Below are 13718 nucleotides of genomic sequence, written 5' to 3'. Positions count from 1 at the left end.
GCAAACACGACTACTTTTTTTTTTTTTCGCTCCTAATCTGGCGCCGCAGCCGATACACGACTATGTTGCCCACACGAAGCTGCGCAAAACTGGACGATTACATAGAAAGCGAAGGAAAAGAGAGACCGGCGCAGAGGTTTGATTTGAGAACACATACACGAGCGCACGCGATTGTTGGTGGGCTATTAGCACGAGTCCATGAGAATTTTTTTTCCTATATATTGTAATTTGTGCCCACTTCTGCACGCTACAGCCTCCACATTACACATTCTGGCAACTGAACGGCCCATTTATACAGGTTGTCCTAGGTATCACGCACCAAGCTTTAGAAAAACACGTCTTATTCACATTCTATGTGAATAAGACCAAGTGCATGTTGCTTAAAATATTGTTGAGAAACAACCTCTAATTAATTTTATTCCATGACGTCAATATATTTCAACAAGATGGACAAATGGGCTAGTTGGTTGATATTCATCTTCAGAGCTTTTTGAACAGCAACGAAAAGGGGAGACAAGGCGCTTCAAAAAGCAACTCGAGAACCATATATTTAATTAAAAGTAAGTATCTATATTTTTAGTTGTTCTAATTGTTACGATATCACTTAAGCGGTCGTAGAGAATTATACACACATCCATATCAGAGAGAGAGAGAGAGAGAGAGAGAGAGAGAGAGAGAAACTTTAATGATATAGCTGGAGAGGTCAGCTTGGCTGATCGCCTGGCATGTTACTCCAGGTACAGGTACAAATTGGAGAGAGAGAGAGAGATGCAAATGAGAGAAAGGCAGGGGGGTTAACCAGACCTAAAACCTCCGGTTTGCTACCGTGCACTAGGGGAAGGGAAAGGGGAAGTAAAGACGGAAAGGAGAGCGTGACAAAAATAGAAGCGTGAGAAAAAAATATGAAAAGGGACGAAATGGGGTCATTATAGTCTTTCTAATAGGCCACTGTCACGTAGAAAAGTCAACAAAGCCTTGACCGACTTTTGCTGCGACGACAGTTCACGTCGGCATTCCAAAACTGACTGTTCTGAAAGTGGCCTGTCGTCAAGGCGTGCCAACGCGATCGCTAGTGACATCTGGTGCGCGCTGTATTGAGGACACTGGCAAAGCACGTGTTCGATGGTCTCCTCGCCGCCGCAGTGTCTGCAAGCCGCGCTGTCGTCCATATACAAGTTGGAGGTGCAAGCTACAGCAAGGTGCAGCAAGGTACAGCAAGGGCGGAGAGGTGGCCATAACAGCGCGCGTGTTCTTTCCACGATGCGCGAACAGCTCTCGGCGATTAATACGTAGCAAGATCACGGAATTACGCTGCCCTGGACGGCGAGCCTGAGATTACCACAGCCGTGGCTTCGTGGTCGACTGCCCAGCTCGGCAGCGGGAGGTCGTGGGTTCAAAACCACGTTGCCGCCGGTTATCCAAATGGACCCACACTTGACTTTCTTTAGGGGTGTATTGTCCTGGGAAAGGAGCTCGCACCATGCCAATCACGTCGAACCCTATGGGCACAATAGCATGAAAAAGGAGGTCTGGGCCGCCCCCATGCCACTCTCCACACACACACACACACACACACACACACACACACACACACACACACACACACACACACACACACACACACACACACACACGCACACGCACACGCACAAACACACACACACACACACACGAGTAAGCAGACGAGTCTAGATACTTATTCATTTATTCGCCAATAAACATTGCACAATACTGCCTTATATAATATTAACGAATATTACATAAGGCTATATACCTTGGTGCAGAAATGCTTCGTTTCCGCACATCAGTCCGCAAGAATATGTATGTATGTTCTCTTATTTTGTATGTAGGAAAGACTGGCGACGTAGCCTTGCGACTAATGACGCGCTGTTTCTGCATTACATGCAAAGCGCAAGATATTAACTAACTGATGATGCTACTCATGTACAGTAAGGTTTCACGTAAAACGAATCTGGCTAAGTTACCAGTCCAAACAGCAGCATGTTTTCCTTGAAACCAGCTCGTTGGTCAGCTGAGAACAGGTTTCCTGTACAGTAAATGAAGAATGGAATTAGGGAATGACTCAGGCAAGGTAAAACAGGGAAGCCATTTTAATAAAACAGTTTTTCTTTGCAGTTTCTTTTTAAAACGTAGCGTTTAAATACTCAGCGACGGAGGAGCAAATCACCATGAGGCTTGCAGGACGCAACACTAGAGACATACGCACCAGGTTATGTTATAATAAGTTAGAACTCGCAACTATGGACTGGAGCAGCCACTAATTAACAGCACAGTGTCTGCATATATAGCGACGGCAGCAGAGCCCACGAAAGTGCAGTCACGAAGGCGTACACAGCTAGGAGCATGAAAATGGTGCACTGCACGGGAGATCACAATCCCGTGTTCGTCAAGCAGGAAAAGGAATTACCCGCGGGCGGTGGCAGCACAAACCAACGTCCAGAACGCACCAAAGCACGCGAGTCTCTTCACAACGGAGGCAATGTGTGCGTGAGCACGGCTTCGATAGCTTGAAGCAAGAAGGAAATCGCATCGCTAGACCGCTCCTGAGGAATAGTCACCTTTATAAATCGATGATTCATCCTTTCCACGCAAAAACTTTAATCAATGCCTTTCATCCTTGACGATATGCTAGGCGCATGCGGGGACGCTGTACCGGGTTTCTATGTGTTGCCTTGCTGCAATAAAGACAACGTTTGTTAGTCAGCGCTCGTGTTGTCGTTCTTTCACTTGTCCTCGCCTTGCGCGCTGTTTATAACCCGTCCAAAAAAGTTTGTACATTACACGTTTTGTTTTGTTTGTCTCGATCACGTTCACTGACAGTCTGATCTAGCCAACAATTCTATGATTCAATCAAAGCGGGAAGGGACGATTGATTAAAAGCCTTTGTAGATCCATGCAGGTGTGGTACACTGACACAGTTGGAACGGTGGCTAGAACAACGGGCCGGGGGTAACAGAAGTGTTCCTCGTAGATAAGGGAAGCTGTAATAGAGGTTGTGGAAAAGACATATAGCGGGCTGATTTGTCGGCGCAAAAGCAGAGCGGTGAGACCAAGGGTTGATTTGACATACGAGATACTGGTGCGACGAGCATAACTATAGAAGAAATGAAGCGGGCCGCACAGTTTTTTTTTTTTTTGCATGGATTCCGATGGATTAATTTGGTAAGCTTGATCGGGGGGATAAGATGGCAGACGCGTGCTTGAGAAAAATGTCCGCCCTAAGGTTTCATAAGGTAGTTTGTGATCAGACGGTGGACGTAGTGAGCGTGATACACCCAAAGATTTGGCAAACCTCTCCGTTCAGCTGGTCGGGACTGTTATTTCCATACACTGTTCGAACATTCCCTGTTCTGGCCCCTGAGAAGACAGCGTCGAAGCATGCAGCCCTCCCTTATTTCAGAGGAATGTGGGCAGATTGATGCTGTGCGAATCAGTAGACGTGCGAGTACTCGAAAAAAATATAATTGTAAAAAAAAGAAAAAGCAGTTTCTTTCAATTTATTCTTTTTTTTTTTTGTTAAGAAGCATAAGGTCCAAATTTACCCATTCAAATGGAAGACATGGATGTTAATCATGCAAAAATAAGCTTAGTCACACTTAGTGAGTACAAACATTCAGGTGACGTAAACGGCCTCTTTGATTTGGCTGCACTTTATGCCCCAGTTCAGGAAGTGCAGCACTTTTGTCCTCGATTTTACAGTGCAGCACGATTTGAATTCGTGCAAGGCAAGTCCTGCGCTCGTGAGTTCACGGTTCTCCTGCACTCGCTACTTCGGAAGTGCAGGCATCCTGCAAGCTCTCGGTGGCGGACGACACGGCGCGCGGTCGTAAATATCTGCCGCTGTGGCGACAACAGTTCCTCTATAGCTTGTATAAGAACCTGAGGTACAAGTTCGATGCCTGAATCGGTGCGAGGGCAGTTTAGTAAAGTCATGTGACACGTTAAATTGTTTTCCATCGTAAAATTGCCTGGGAGAAAACAGCATCCACCTCCTCCATTCCATTCTCACGACGTAGTACCATCAAGATAGCGATTATTGCGATAACAAAAAGAAAACACCCTCCCTTTTGCTACATGCGAATTTGTCGAAACGGTTCACGACAGACCTGCACTAAGTTGATAGGAGATGGTGCCAGACTGCAGAAGCATGTCCTCACAGGAGCCCAAAGTTTGGCTCCTGTGAGGAAGCCAAAACATATATCAAACCGCGAGAAGCCGCGCCAGCTCAAGAAAGCAACGATGCGGCGACAACAGCAGACGCTGCGACACGCCCTCGCAGCACGCCGTGGCGCGACACAAGAGCAGACGCTGCGACACAAGGCGTCAAACGCGCGTAATGCGCAGAGCAGACGGCAAGGCTTTCACTCGTTACTTGAAACAAACGTGCTTCGCTAGTGCAGGCACTAACTCTGAACTAACTAACTTGAACTCTCTGGACTGGCACTGTATACTCTCCGGCACTCGCACTGTACCGCAACGGAACTATAACGTAGAAAGTCCAGCTAAATTGAAGAGAACTATTATTTCATTCGTGCGAACGACAAGGGACAGGCGCTAACTCGCCAATGAATTTTGTTGGAAGCCACATGCGTACATATAGGTGTAGACAAGAGCGGTGGTTGCGCGAGAGCTAAAGGAAGCGTACCATATCAGGAGGAGAGAGAAGGCACGTATAAGTGACACCTATAGGTATATTGTTGCGGAGCAAAGAAGGAATGTTTTTATAAAGACTGCTATGATTTTTTTTTCATCACTTGGTTTTCAAGATATGTGCGACCTCATATGCGCAGAGCAGTCTGCGCACCTGTTTTTGTCTCCACATATAGGCACGCCATGCGACGTCCAATAAATTTCGATTGCGAGCTAGCGCATGTATCTTGCCCGTCTCAACACTGGCCCGTTTAAGGTTGGCGCTTAGTGTTCCACGCTAGAATGAACCCAAATATAGCGCTCACCAACATAATCTCCAGTTTCATTCAGTTTGTGAAACAGTTTCGATATTGGTGGGGCGCTGCATATACATAGTTTGTGCTCAGAGAGGCAATGTCGACATGCGTCGCTTGTCGAGGGTCACAGTCCTATATTTGACGGATAAAAAACCACAAGTAGGGCAGTCCTGGTAACTCTCTCATTCACGATGACCCAAAGAAACTGGCTTTGACAACTTCGTCAGACGTCTTGCTTATATAGTCTGACGATGAACGTCTGAGTCTATCGCTACGCAGAACAGCATTTGCCGTTGTCTTAACCTTGTGGGAAAGTGAACGTGAATCGAGAGATTAATAATTCTGCGCATTTTTTAAAAGCTACGCTTTTAAATTGCGCTTTCAAGAAAGCGCAATCGTAGTTTTAATATGAGCTTCCACCACTGCGGCACGAAAGTGACTCACCCTTCAATGTGGAGAACCTCAAGAGGCAGAACGTTATACTTAAGCGAAAAACCGCAACGTCAAGGTGACTAATTAGAAATATTCACGAACTAACTTCTTAATTGATCGCTATAGGGCATACGTTGGAAGTGCGAAATTAAAGCCGTGCCGCAGTGAACTCGTGTCTGCCGTCGGAAAATCCTATGAACCGCGTCACTTTCGAGATAACCGTCTCCAAAATCCACTAAACAAATGGACTGGCGTTACAGTTAAGGTCATCCTGAACTGCTTGACGCACGCTTTTGAGAAATTGCTCGCTGGTTTTAAGGCCCGATATCTCGAAATTGGTGCTCGGCTTACAATTTCAGCTAAGAAAACGTTGCTTCACTCCTACTTACTGCCCGACTTCAATTTCGTATTCGGATTTGTCAAGCAAGTAAGGTCAGTGTCTTCCATAAATGCACCTGAAAAGGCGGAAGAACGCAATGTGTCGCAGGCTCCTTTTTCTCTTTTTTCGGTTTTAATATGCTCGCTTAAAAAAAAGAAGAAGACAGACATGTGGCATACTTGGAAATTGGCGCAGATTTGCTCCTTTGCGTTCTATTCTATAAAGTTTCTTCTTTTTTTTTCTTTGACCTTCGTCATCCTCCATAATAAAGCATAGACGCCATGCAAGCGATCTTATATACGCGCGACGGCGGCAAGCGACGCGATGGTGATGGCTGTCGCGTTCGCTCGTCGCCTACAAGTCGTACCCCATGCAAGCGACAACTCTGAGCGACGTCTCCCCGGTGTTGCCGGTATGAGGGCAGCAATATATGCGTCGAAACTAGCGTGACCCGTGCTTTATTAATTTAAGTTGATGCGTTTTACTGTACGCAGAAGCATAAGTATTCCTGAAGGTCTTGAAGTAGCTTCTTATCCTTGCACGTATCAAAGTTTAGTCCTTTGCTCGTTCCGTGCGACAATCGGTAGTACTTGACTGACGTACTACATCCAACTCCGGCTTCGCGCTATTAACTACTCGCTCATAGCACTTCCGGGCGACGAATTCTAGATTTCCAGAACCGAGCGATCTGTTCGCGCGACGGCCCGTTTCGTCGCTCGTCACCGTCGCGCGCAAAATCGCTCTCATGGGGTTTATGCTCAATGCAAATCAAAAGTAATTTATTACCGAGATTGATTTCAGCGTTAATCAAATAATAGGAAACAGGCGAACCGAGAGAATCAACAAGTACACGCAAGCAGTATGTCTAGAGAAAACAGTGTACATACTGGTCGAGTGAGAAGACGGCGACAATTCAACAAAGTGGTGCTTTGTCGATGACACCTTCGCAAGTGGCGTCGCTGTGAGGCCAGGCACAGTAGACGCCACTACAGCAAAGGCGCGCTCATCTCGGGTGCACCGGCAATGGCCGGCCGCAGCACGCGTCTGCAGACACTTTGCACGCCCTGCAGTTGGGACCTCGAACTTATCTTTTTACGCTAAAGCTCGCGCAGAGACTCTATCAGGTGAAAGTCGACGGTTCCTCCCCTGAATTTGCGGCAGCAGCCAGCGGGACACCCCGCTTATGGAGACAAATGAAACGCAACTCCCCTCGCATTAAATAAATCCCACAATCTCTCAATCACAATAAGAAGTCGCCATCCCTGCAGTGAAGGGAGGTTACACTTGCCGAGACAAGTGTCTTTGCAGACCGAGGAGACCGAGTTCATGTGTCTGTTAAACCCAATGTACGAGTCAAAGAAAAGGTACAAGTTGTGCGAGCGTTTACGGAAAACAAAAACAAAACATAAGTAACGGCAGATAACAAACTTCTTTCTACGTCACAACACAAAGAAAACGACGCACTTACCACATTGTTTTCATCATTTTCATTGTTTTACATTGTTCATCTTAATAAACAAATTCTGGGGTTCTTGCGTGCCAAAACCCCAATATGATTATGATTTACCACCATATGGGGGGACTCCCGATGAAATTAGATCCCCCGGGGTGCTTTAGCGCGCACCTAAATTCGAGTAGGCATGCGTTCTTGCATTTTGACCCCCATCGAAACGCGGCCACCATGGCCGGGATCAAGCCCGTAACCTCGAGCTCCTCTGCAACACCCCTGGGCTGTCGCAACGGGTGCTCGTACATCTTGAGTTCCGTTCCAAGTGACAGGAACTTTGCAGTAAATACAGCGAAAGTTTCATTTCCTACCCCAACACGCGCTACAGATCCAGTTTAGAGTATACTATATACACTTACAGAAGGTGACGTAAATAACATTAATTAAATTCTGGGGCTTAATTCTCGTGAGAAAAACGACGATCTAATTATAAGGCACGCCGTAGTTGGAGCCTCCGGATTAATTTCGTCCACCTGGGGTTCTTTAACGTGCACACAATGCACGGCACACGGGTGTTTGCATTTCGCTCTCATCGAAATGCGTCCCCCGGGGCCGCGATTTGGTCCTGCGACACCGCCGTAATGTAATACCGTTGTTCGCCGGAAGTAGCAGTGCAGATATTATGCAGCATCTAAGCAAGAACGCGTACGCATCGTTCATTCGTTGTACCGATGACTTCATGCAATATATATATATATATACGTCATATTTGCGAGATGGAACGATCTTACGTTACATATATTGTGTACAGACAAAACGCAAGTTGCGCCGCGGTTGCTTAGGGGCTATCGTATTGGGCTGCTGAGCAGGAGCTCGCGGGGTCGAATCCCGGCCACGGCTGCCGCATTTCGATGTGGACAAAATGCGAGAACACGCGTGTGCTTACATTTAGGTGTACGTTAAAGAACTCCAGGTGGTGCAAATTAATCCGGAGTCCCCCACTACGGCGCGCCTCGCAATCAAATCGTGGTTTTGGTACGTACACCCCCCCCCCCCCCTTTCTTTTTTCACAACATAAGCGTTAGAGCTGGAGGAACAAATAAAAAATATAAAAACAGAGCGGAAAGAAAAAGCGGGGGAGACTGATCACTCGATCCCAAGCGTCAAAATGTAATTAAATTGAACTGGCCCCCTAGCGACAGCAACGTATTGCAAGCCTTACAGGTGCCGGATGCCGCAAGCGCGTGCTTCTACCAAGAAACCTTAGACGTGCTGAATCAAATTAGGAACGAAATAAAAAAGCTCACGTGCTTACTACCTGTTCATTTGTGCCTTACGTTGCAAAATTACGAATGATACAAACCCGCACCTTGCACACGTTACACGAAAAAGAAAAAAAAATGGCGACATGCGGCGTATTTAATTGACTTTCAAGCTGACACGGTTCTCATATGCGCTCATTACCCAGCCGCATACAAATGTTTCACTATGTGGATAGGTATTGCTTATGCGTGCCGTAAGGCAGAAACAAAGTAAACATTTTGATGGTTAGGAACGCGAGGGTGCCTTCGCACAACAAAAGCGATTGAGCACTACTACGATGGATTAACCAAACACGCGCAAGAAAAAGTAAAAATAAAACAGCGACGCACGAACCAAACTAACTAAAGCTCGATTCCCTCCTTTCGTTATTTTCCTTTTTGGCCATGGTGTTCTGTCTGTTTATACGGCCGCGCCAGCATAACGGAGCTGACGGCGCCGCGCGTTTATGTCGTCTGCTGCGCGCACGGAGCCGCCGGCGTATTAGTCCACGGTTTCGAAATGGACGGCCAAAGCTAACTTGGCCCGTCTGGTGAACCGACATGGAAACCGGCGTGAGCAGTGCTTGCTCAGCGCTGTCCAAGCAGTCCGTCTCGACTTTTGCTAATTCCCTGCCTGCTGAGCGAAATAAAGACAAAAGTAAAGGTTCTTTTTATGTATGTTCCTCGTGTCACTGCCGGGCTTAGAATAAGTAAGCTGAACTGAGCCAGGGGTGGTCATATCGGACACAGAGAGAACAGACGGCTGTCCTACAGCTTCATTCATTCATTCCCATTCTCACGATTTTATTACTTCTCGTGCCTTAAAGATGCACGCGCTGGGAAATTGCTTTGCCATCGCGGGAAATCAAACGAACCGCCTTACGTGCGATTGCCGCATTGGGAAACGAGAAATCGAGCAGAAAAAAAAAGGAAAAAAAGAGCCTCAAAACCTGAACCTCAGCAAGGCCATCAAGGCGAGACTGTCATTTTTTTTTTTGCTTCAATTGTTTTCTTGGAGCATTTCAAAGGCTCCAACGCTCGCGCAGCGGGACATGCCGCAACGCTTATCGTTCTTAGTCACGATGCCGACAGCTCCAGCTCGTGCAGGGTCATAAAGCGGTCAAATTTTCACTATACAGAAATGGAAAAATAAATTCAACGAAGAGTTATTCGGAGACGGTAGCGTCGCCAACAAGAGCGCAACAGCTCTAAAAAAATCACTCACCGTGAAAGTCGGCGTCTTCGTAGCCCGACGCACTGCCGCGGCCCGTGGAACCGTAGCGGGGCTCGGCCGAAGCGTCATCGGCGAGCAGATTTTTCTCGGTCTTGGACACCGTAAACCGAGAAGTCATACTGCCAGTCGGTGTAGTCCGCACCCGTTAGTTGAGAACTTCTCGAGAGTTTGCAGTGTCTGCTTCCGTCGATGCTCGCAGCCCGGTCTCTTTCCGACTCTCCGCTCAAGCAGTCACACTCCGAAGGCAAACACACACGCGCGCACGCACACGCACACTACTCTCATACAATGCGCCGCGATGCGCTTGACGGCCCAGGGGCCGTACCGGCCGTACTTCCGAGTTCAGCACAGACGCAAACTTTCAGTCTGAAAGCCAGAAATCCTCTAATAGTTCAGTAAAGCTCGTCGGACACTACTCGTAAGCAGTAGAACAACTTTGCTTAGCGGCGCCGCAACTCCGCCTGGAGTTTTATTTGACTGACGCCGCCCGCGAAACGATGCACGCGCCCGTGCTCCGTTCACCCGCTCACAAGCAACAGACCCAACAGACCTCGCACCTCTCTGTCATGGTACGAAAGTGCGGCGCGCCGCGCGCGGCCGATTCAGCGTTGGCTGCGCAGGGTCGCGAAAAGGCGGTGCGGCGCGTTCCGGAACTCTGCCCGGCAAATATGATTTGACGAAGCGCTATAATTTTCGATTACTCTGGTAATTATGAAATTTATGGTCCATTTATAAAAGATTTATTGTATGAGCAACATTATAATAAATATGGAAATGAAAGTTACGAACCAGAAGTCGTATCAGGACACGCAGTCACAGCGCGTTCAGACGCCGCAAGAAAACGTTGTGAAACTGAAGTTCTAGTGAAAAACTGGTCGTCGACATCGTTCGTAGTTAGCTTTTTTGACGTTTGAACTCTACGTTTAGATTAATTTGTAGCGCTGTTCCCCGATCTACAGGATCCATGATGAACAAGTTGGTCTACTGTAACAACTGTTTCGCGCAGCCATCGCGAACGCTAATGTTTTATGTCACAACATGCGCCCATGTGTACTGCCATACTTGTAAGGAAGATTGTAAGTATGAGCTGCATTTGTAATCATTTTAGTATCATCTATTTTTAGCATGTCGCATGATTCTGAACACTTACTTTGCCGCTGGATTTCGCACTTCTGTTTAGGCACTCGGAACTCGTGCAAGATGTGCGGTGCGACATGCACGACTGCTGCCTTGTCTCAAACGGCACGTACCACGTTCTGTTGTGCGTCGTCTGCGAAAAGGTGTTCTCACTGAGATGTTATTTCAGATGAGTCAGGATGTTCGGGAGCTTTTCAAGGACCCTAAACACATTTTACAAAGAGCAATGATGGTATGATCATCGCAGTCACTCGTTATGGCAGCCTCAACGCCTTTTACTTTAATGGATGTTTTTACCAGCACGGTGTCTTTTTCTTTCTCGCTCTTTTTTTTTCACAGATCAGTGAATTCCAAGTGTCTCAACTCGTCAGGCTAGCGACGTGCCTGAGACAAGAGGTGAGAACATTTTTCTTTGTTGCAACAGTGCTTTATGCGCACAGGAAGCTTTTCCGAATGTCTTATTTGTCGACCAATGCCTGTCCAGCGACACCGGAACCGTGGGTCACTTAGAGGGCGCTACTTTCTCGGTAATTGGTCTCAGTTTATTGGACATGTTTACGGTCACGTCAACTTTCTTTCATCGCGCGTCACAAGGAAAGGAACTGGGCTAGCTAGGGCAACACGACCGCCAGTGCGAACACGGAGCGGCAGCAGCGCCGGGCGATGGTTGCTTGTGCTCTAGCAACAACGGTAATCAAATTTCTCGGAACGTGGAGCCACAGCGGCGGACCACTGAGCAGGCATTGTGAAAGTGTTGACCGTACGCTTATATGGGTGCTAATGTGTGTCGTTCTATATGCTCAGGTACATAGCTGAAACTCGCTAACTGGGTAAAATGAAGCCATATACCTGTAAAGTGTTTGCGTGCTTTCTGCAGGTACTTTCCTGCTTAGTTGCCCGTGGTAATATGCGGGGAATGAGAATGAGCTGCCGTGGTGGCTCAACTGCTGAGCCGCTGTTCCGGAACGTTCAGCGCGGTCTTGTTTCATGTGCGTGGCCCGTGGTAGATGATATTTCGACTGGGGCAAGATGCCCCGCAGGAACAACCGAGCGCTAAGATTAATGTTTTGGAAGATGAAATTCGAGGCGGCTGCAATAATTCCGAATACCTTCGCTTTGCACACTCATGGTCTGTTCTGTGGCGTACAGGTTAAGTTAACGCGACGAAATAAGGTAGTGTGAAGATAAAGTTAGAAGAAAAATATGTCTATCTCATGAGCTTTAGCACAGAGTGCTGCGGTCATAGTCAGATTTAAAGAACCAGATAAAAATTGAATGCGTAATGAAATGAAATCTCAGGGCTATTTTTGAAGTGACGCTATAGAACAAAATGATTTTGCTTACGCTTTTTTCCTAGGTGCATCCAAGATGTTTGTGAAACACGCTGTTTTGTTGTTTTTATGATGCTTCTATTTTTATGTGTTTATTCACATTATTATTATTATTTGTATACAGTAAAGGACATTGGTTGTTCTTGCATGCAGAGAGTGTGTATGCGTGTGTGTACAGGGTGTTTCACGTAACTTGTGTCAAGGATTTAGAAAAAGTGGTTAGCCGCAGCTGAATGAAACCAACGGCATATGGTTTGCCGTCATGTGGCGCTCCTTAAAGTATGTTTTATTTTCCACTTATTTAGTTAATTAACCAAGATGAATTATGCAAAACTTGTAATATTCACTTTAGGGCCAAGTGCGTATCGTTGTGTTCTACAGAGGGTTCAGAAACGACCGATCCAATTTTCTGTGGCAATGTACATGCTGCGTAAGGATTTTTTACGGTGTTTAAAGAAAGCGAGTACACGTAAAAAAATTTAAAAAAATAGAAGAGGAGAAGAAAATAAAACGCGCGACGGGATGGTTGTAGCAGGTTCTCAGAGCCACACTATATACAACAAAAACAGGATTTTGGTGTATGTAGTGGTGCTCTGCGAACCTGTTACAACCGTCTCGTCGTGTTTCGTCTTCTCGTTTTTTTCCTTTTTTTTTTGGCATGTACTGTTTATTCGTCACGAGTGCAGAGCAACGCTATATACAACAAGAACAGGATTTTGGTGTATATAGTGGTGCTCTGCGAACCTGTTACAACCGTCTCGTCGCGTTTCGTCTTCTCTTTTTTTTTCCTTTTTTTGGCATGTACTGTTTATTTGTCACGAGTGCAGGATCCTCACAGTAACAATGTGTGTCTTGGCAGTGGACAAGCGCGTAGAGCCCCTCCCCCCCCCCCCCAACCTATGCTATGTACCTATTTAAGCACAACGCCTTACCATGTCATGTATTCCCTGACGAAGGCCGGACCCCGGCCGAAACGTGGGAAACAAAGCATCGATTTTTGTTTGTACGTGCGTCGTCGACCTGCAAGTGCATATATATATATATATATATATATATATATATATATATATATATATATATATATATATATATATATATATATATATATATATATATATATATATATATATATATAGAGAGAGAGAGAGAGAGAGAGAGAGAGAGAGAGGTTTGCAAGTATGCAAATATGAAATATACTAATGCCACGTAGCTGGACCGAACCAAGGTAATGCTGTTTGCCGACGCTTGGAGATACTCAGATTATTTTGTTGCATTCTGCCTAATTAGATAATAAGTTTAAATTAATTTACCAACTTTTTAATTATAAATAGATTAATATTGTCCATGAGAAAATTGTACAGCAACATGAAAAACTCCCGATACAGCTTTCTGTTGCCCAATAAGTGCTACATAATAGCGTTTTCCCGAGCCTGAAAGAAGCCCTGCGAATACACACAAAATGCCTCGAGCGGGCAGTCGCGCGGCAATTT

The 13718-nt window shown here is 46.3% G+C and overlaps 2 protein-coding genes across 10 annotated transcripts in view; one reads left to right on the top strand and one right to left on the bottom strand.

Moving 5' to 3' along the window:
- Nucleotides 1–1689: 1689 nt before the first annotated feature.
- LOC135896151 (uncharacterized) lies at nt 1690–10318 on the bottom strand. Of its 2 annotated transcripts, XM_065424509.1 has the most exons (3): nt 9752–10318; nt 6666–6842; nt 1690–2047 (listed from the first exon to the last, which is right to left on the bottom strand). In XM_065424509.1, exons 1-3 carry the CDS (start codon nt 9876–9878, stop codon nt 1977–1979), a joined length of 375 nt encoding a protein of 124 aa, XP_065280581.1. In that variant the 5' UTR covers nt 9879–10318; the 3' UTR covers nt 1690–1976. The 2 variants fall into 2 exon arrangements, 1 of the variants encoding a protein (XP_065280581.1); XR_010562601.1 differs by lacking the exon at nt 6666–6842.
- A 73-nt stretch (nt 10319–10391) lies between these two features.
- Nucleotides 10392–13718, top strand: part of nenya — an 80319-nt gene continuing 76992 nt past the window's right edge. For 3 of the 8 annotated variants that reach the window (XR_010562606.1, XR_010562604.1, XR_010562605.1), the window contains exons 1-4: nt 10550–10836; nt 10941–11002; nt 11067–11129; nt 11237–11293. Coding sequence is in view for 3 of the 8 variants with exons in the window: in XM_065424513.1 (XP_065280585.1) it covers nt 10725–10836; nt 10941–11002; nt 11067–11129; nt 11237–11293 (294 nt within the window). In the remaining 5 variants the exon portion in view is untranslated. The other 5 variants (XR_010562603.1, XR_010562602.1, XM_065424513.1 and 2 more) reach the window with 4 other exon arrangements.

The sequence above is a fragment of the Dermacentor albipictus genome, chromosome 1 (assembly GCF_038994185.2).
Source record: "Dermacentor albipictus isolate Rhodes 1998 colony chromosome 1, USDA_Dalb.pri_finalv2, whole genome shotgun sequence".
Classification (NCBI taxonomy): Eukaryota; Metazoa; Arthropoda; class Arachnida; order Ixodida; family Ixodidae; genus Dermacentor; species Dermacentor albipictus.
Note: the sequence above shows the minus strand (reverse complement) of the source record. Positions and strands in the feature narration are given on the sequence as shown.

Bases quoted from the DNA above. Each gene is read 5' to 3' on its own strand.
- LOC135896151 (XM_065424509.1), bottom strand. From the start codon at position 9,878: ATGACTTCTCGGTTTACGGTGTCCAAGACCGAGAAAAATCTGCTCGCC. The intron at 6,843-9,751 runs GTGAGTGATTTT...TCCCAACTGCAG, and splicing joins CGAAGACGCCGACTTTCACG to GGCGTGCAAAGTGTCTGCAG. The intron at 2,048-6,665 runs GTATGTACACTG...TTTACTGTACAG, and splicing joins GCCGTCTTCTCACTCGACCA to GAAACCTGTTCTCAGCTGAC.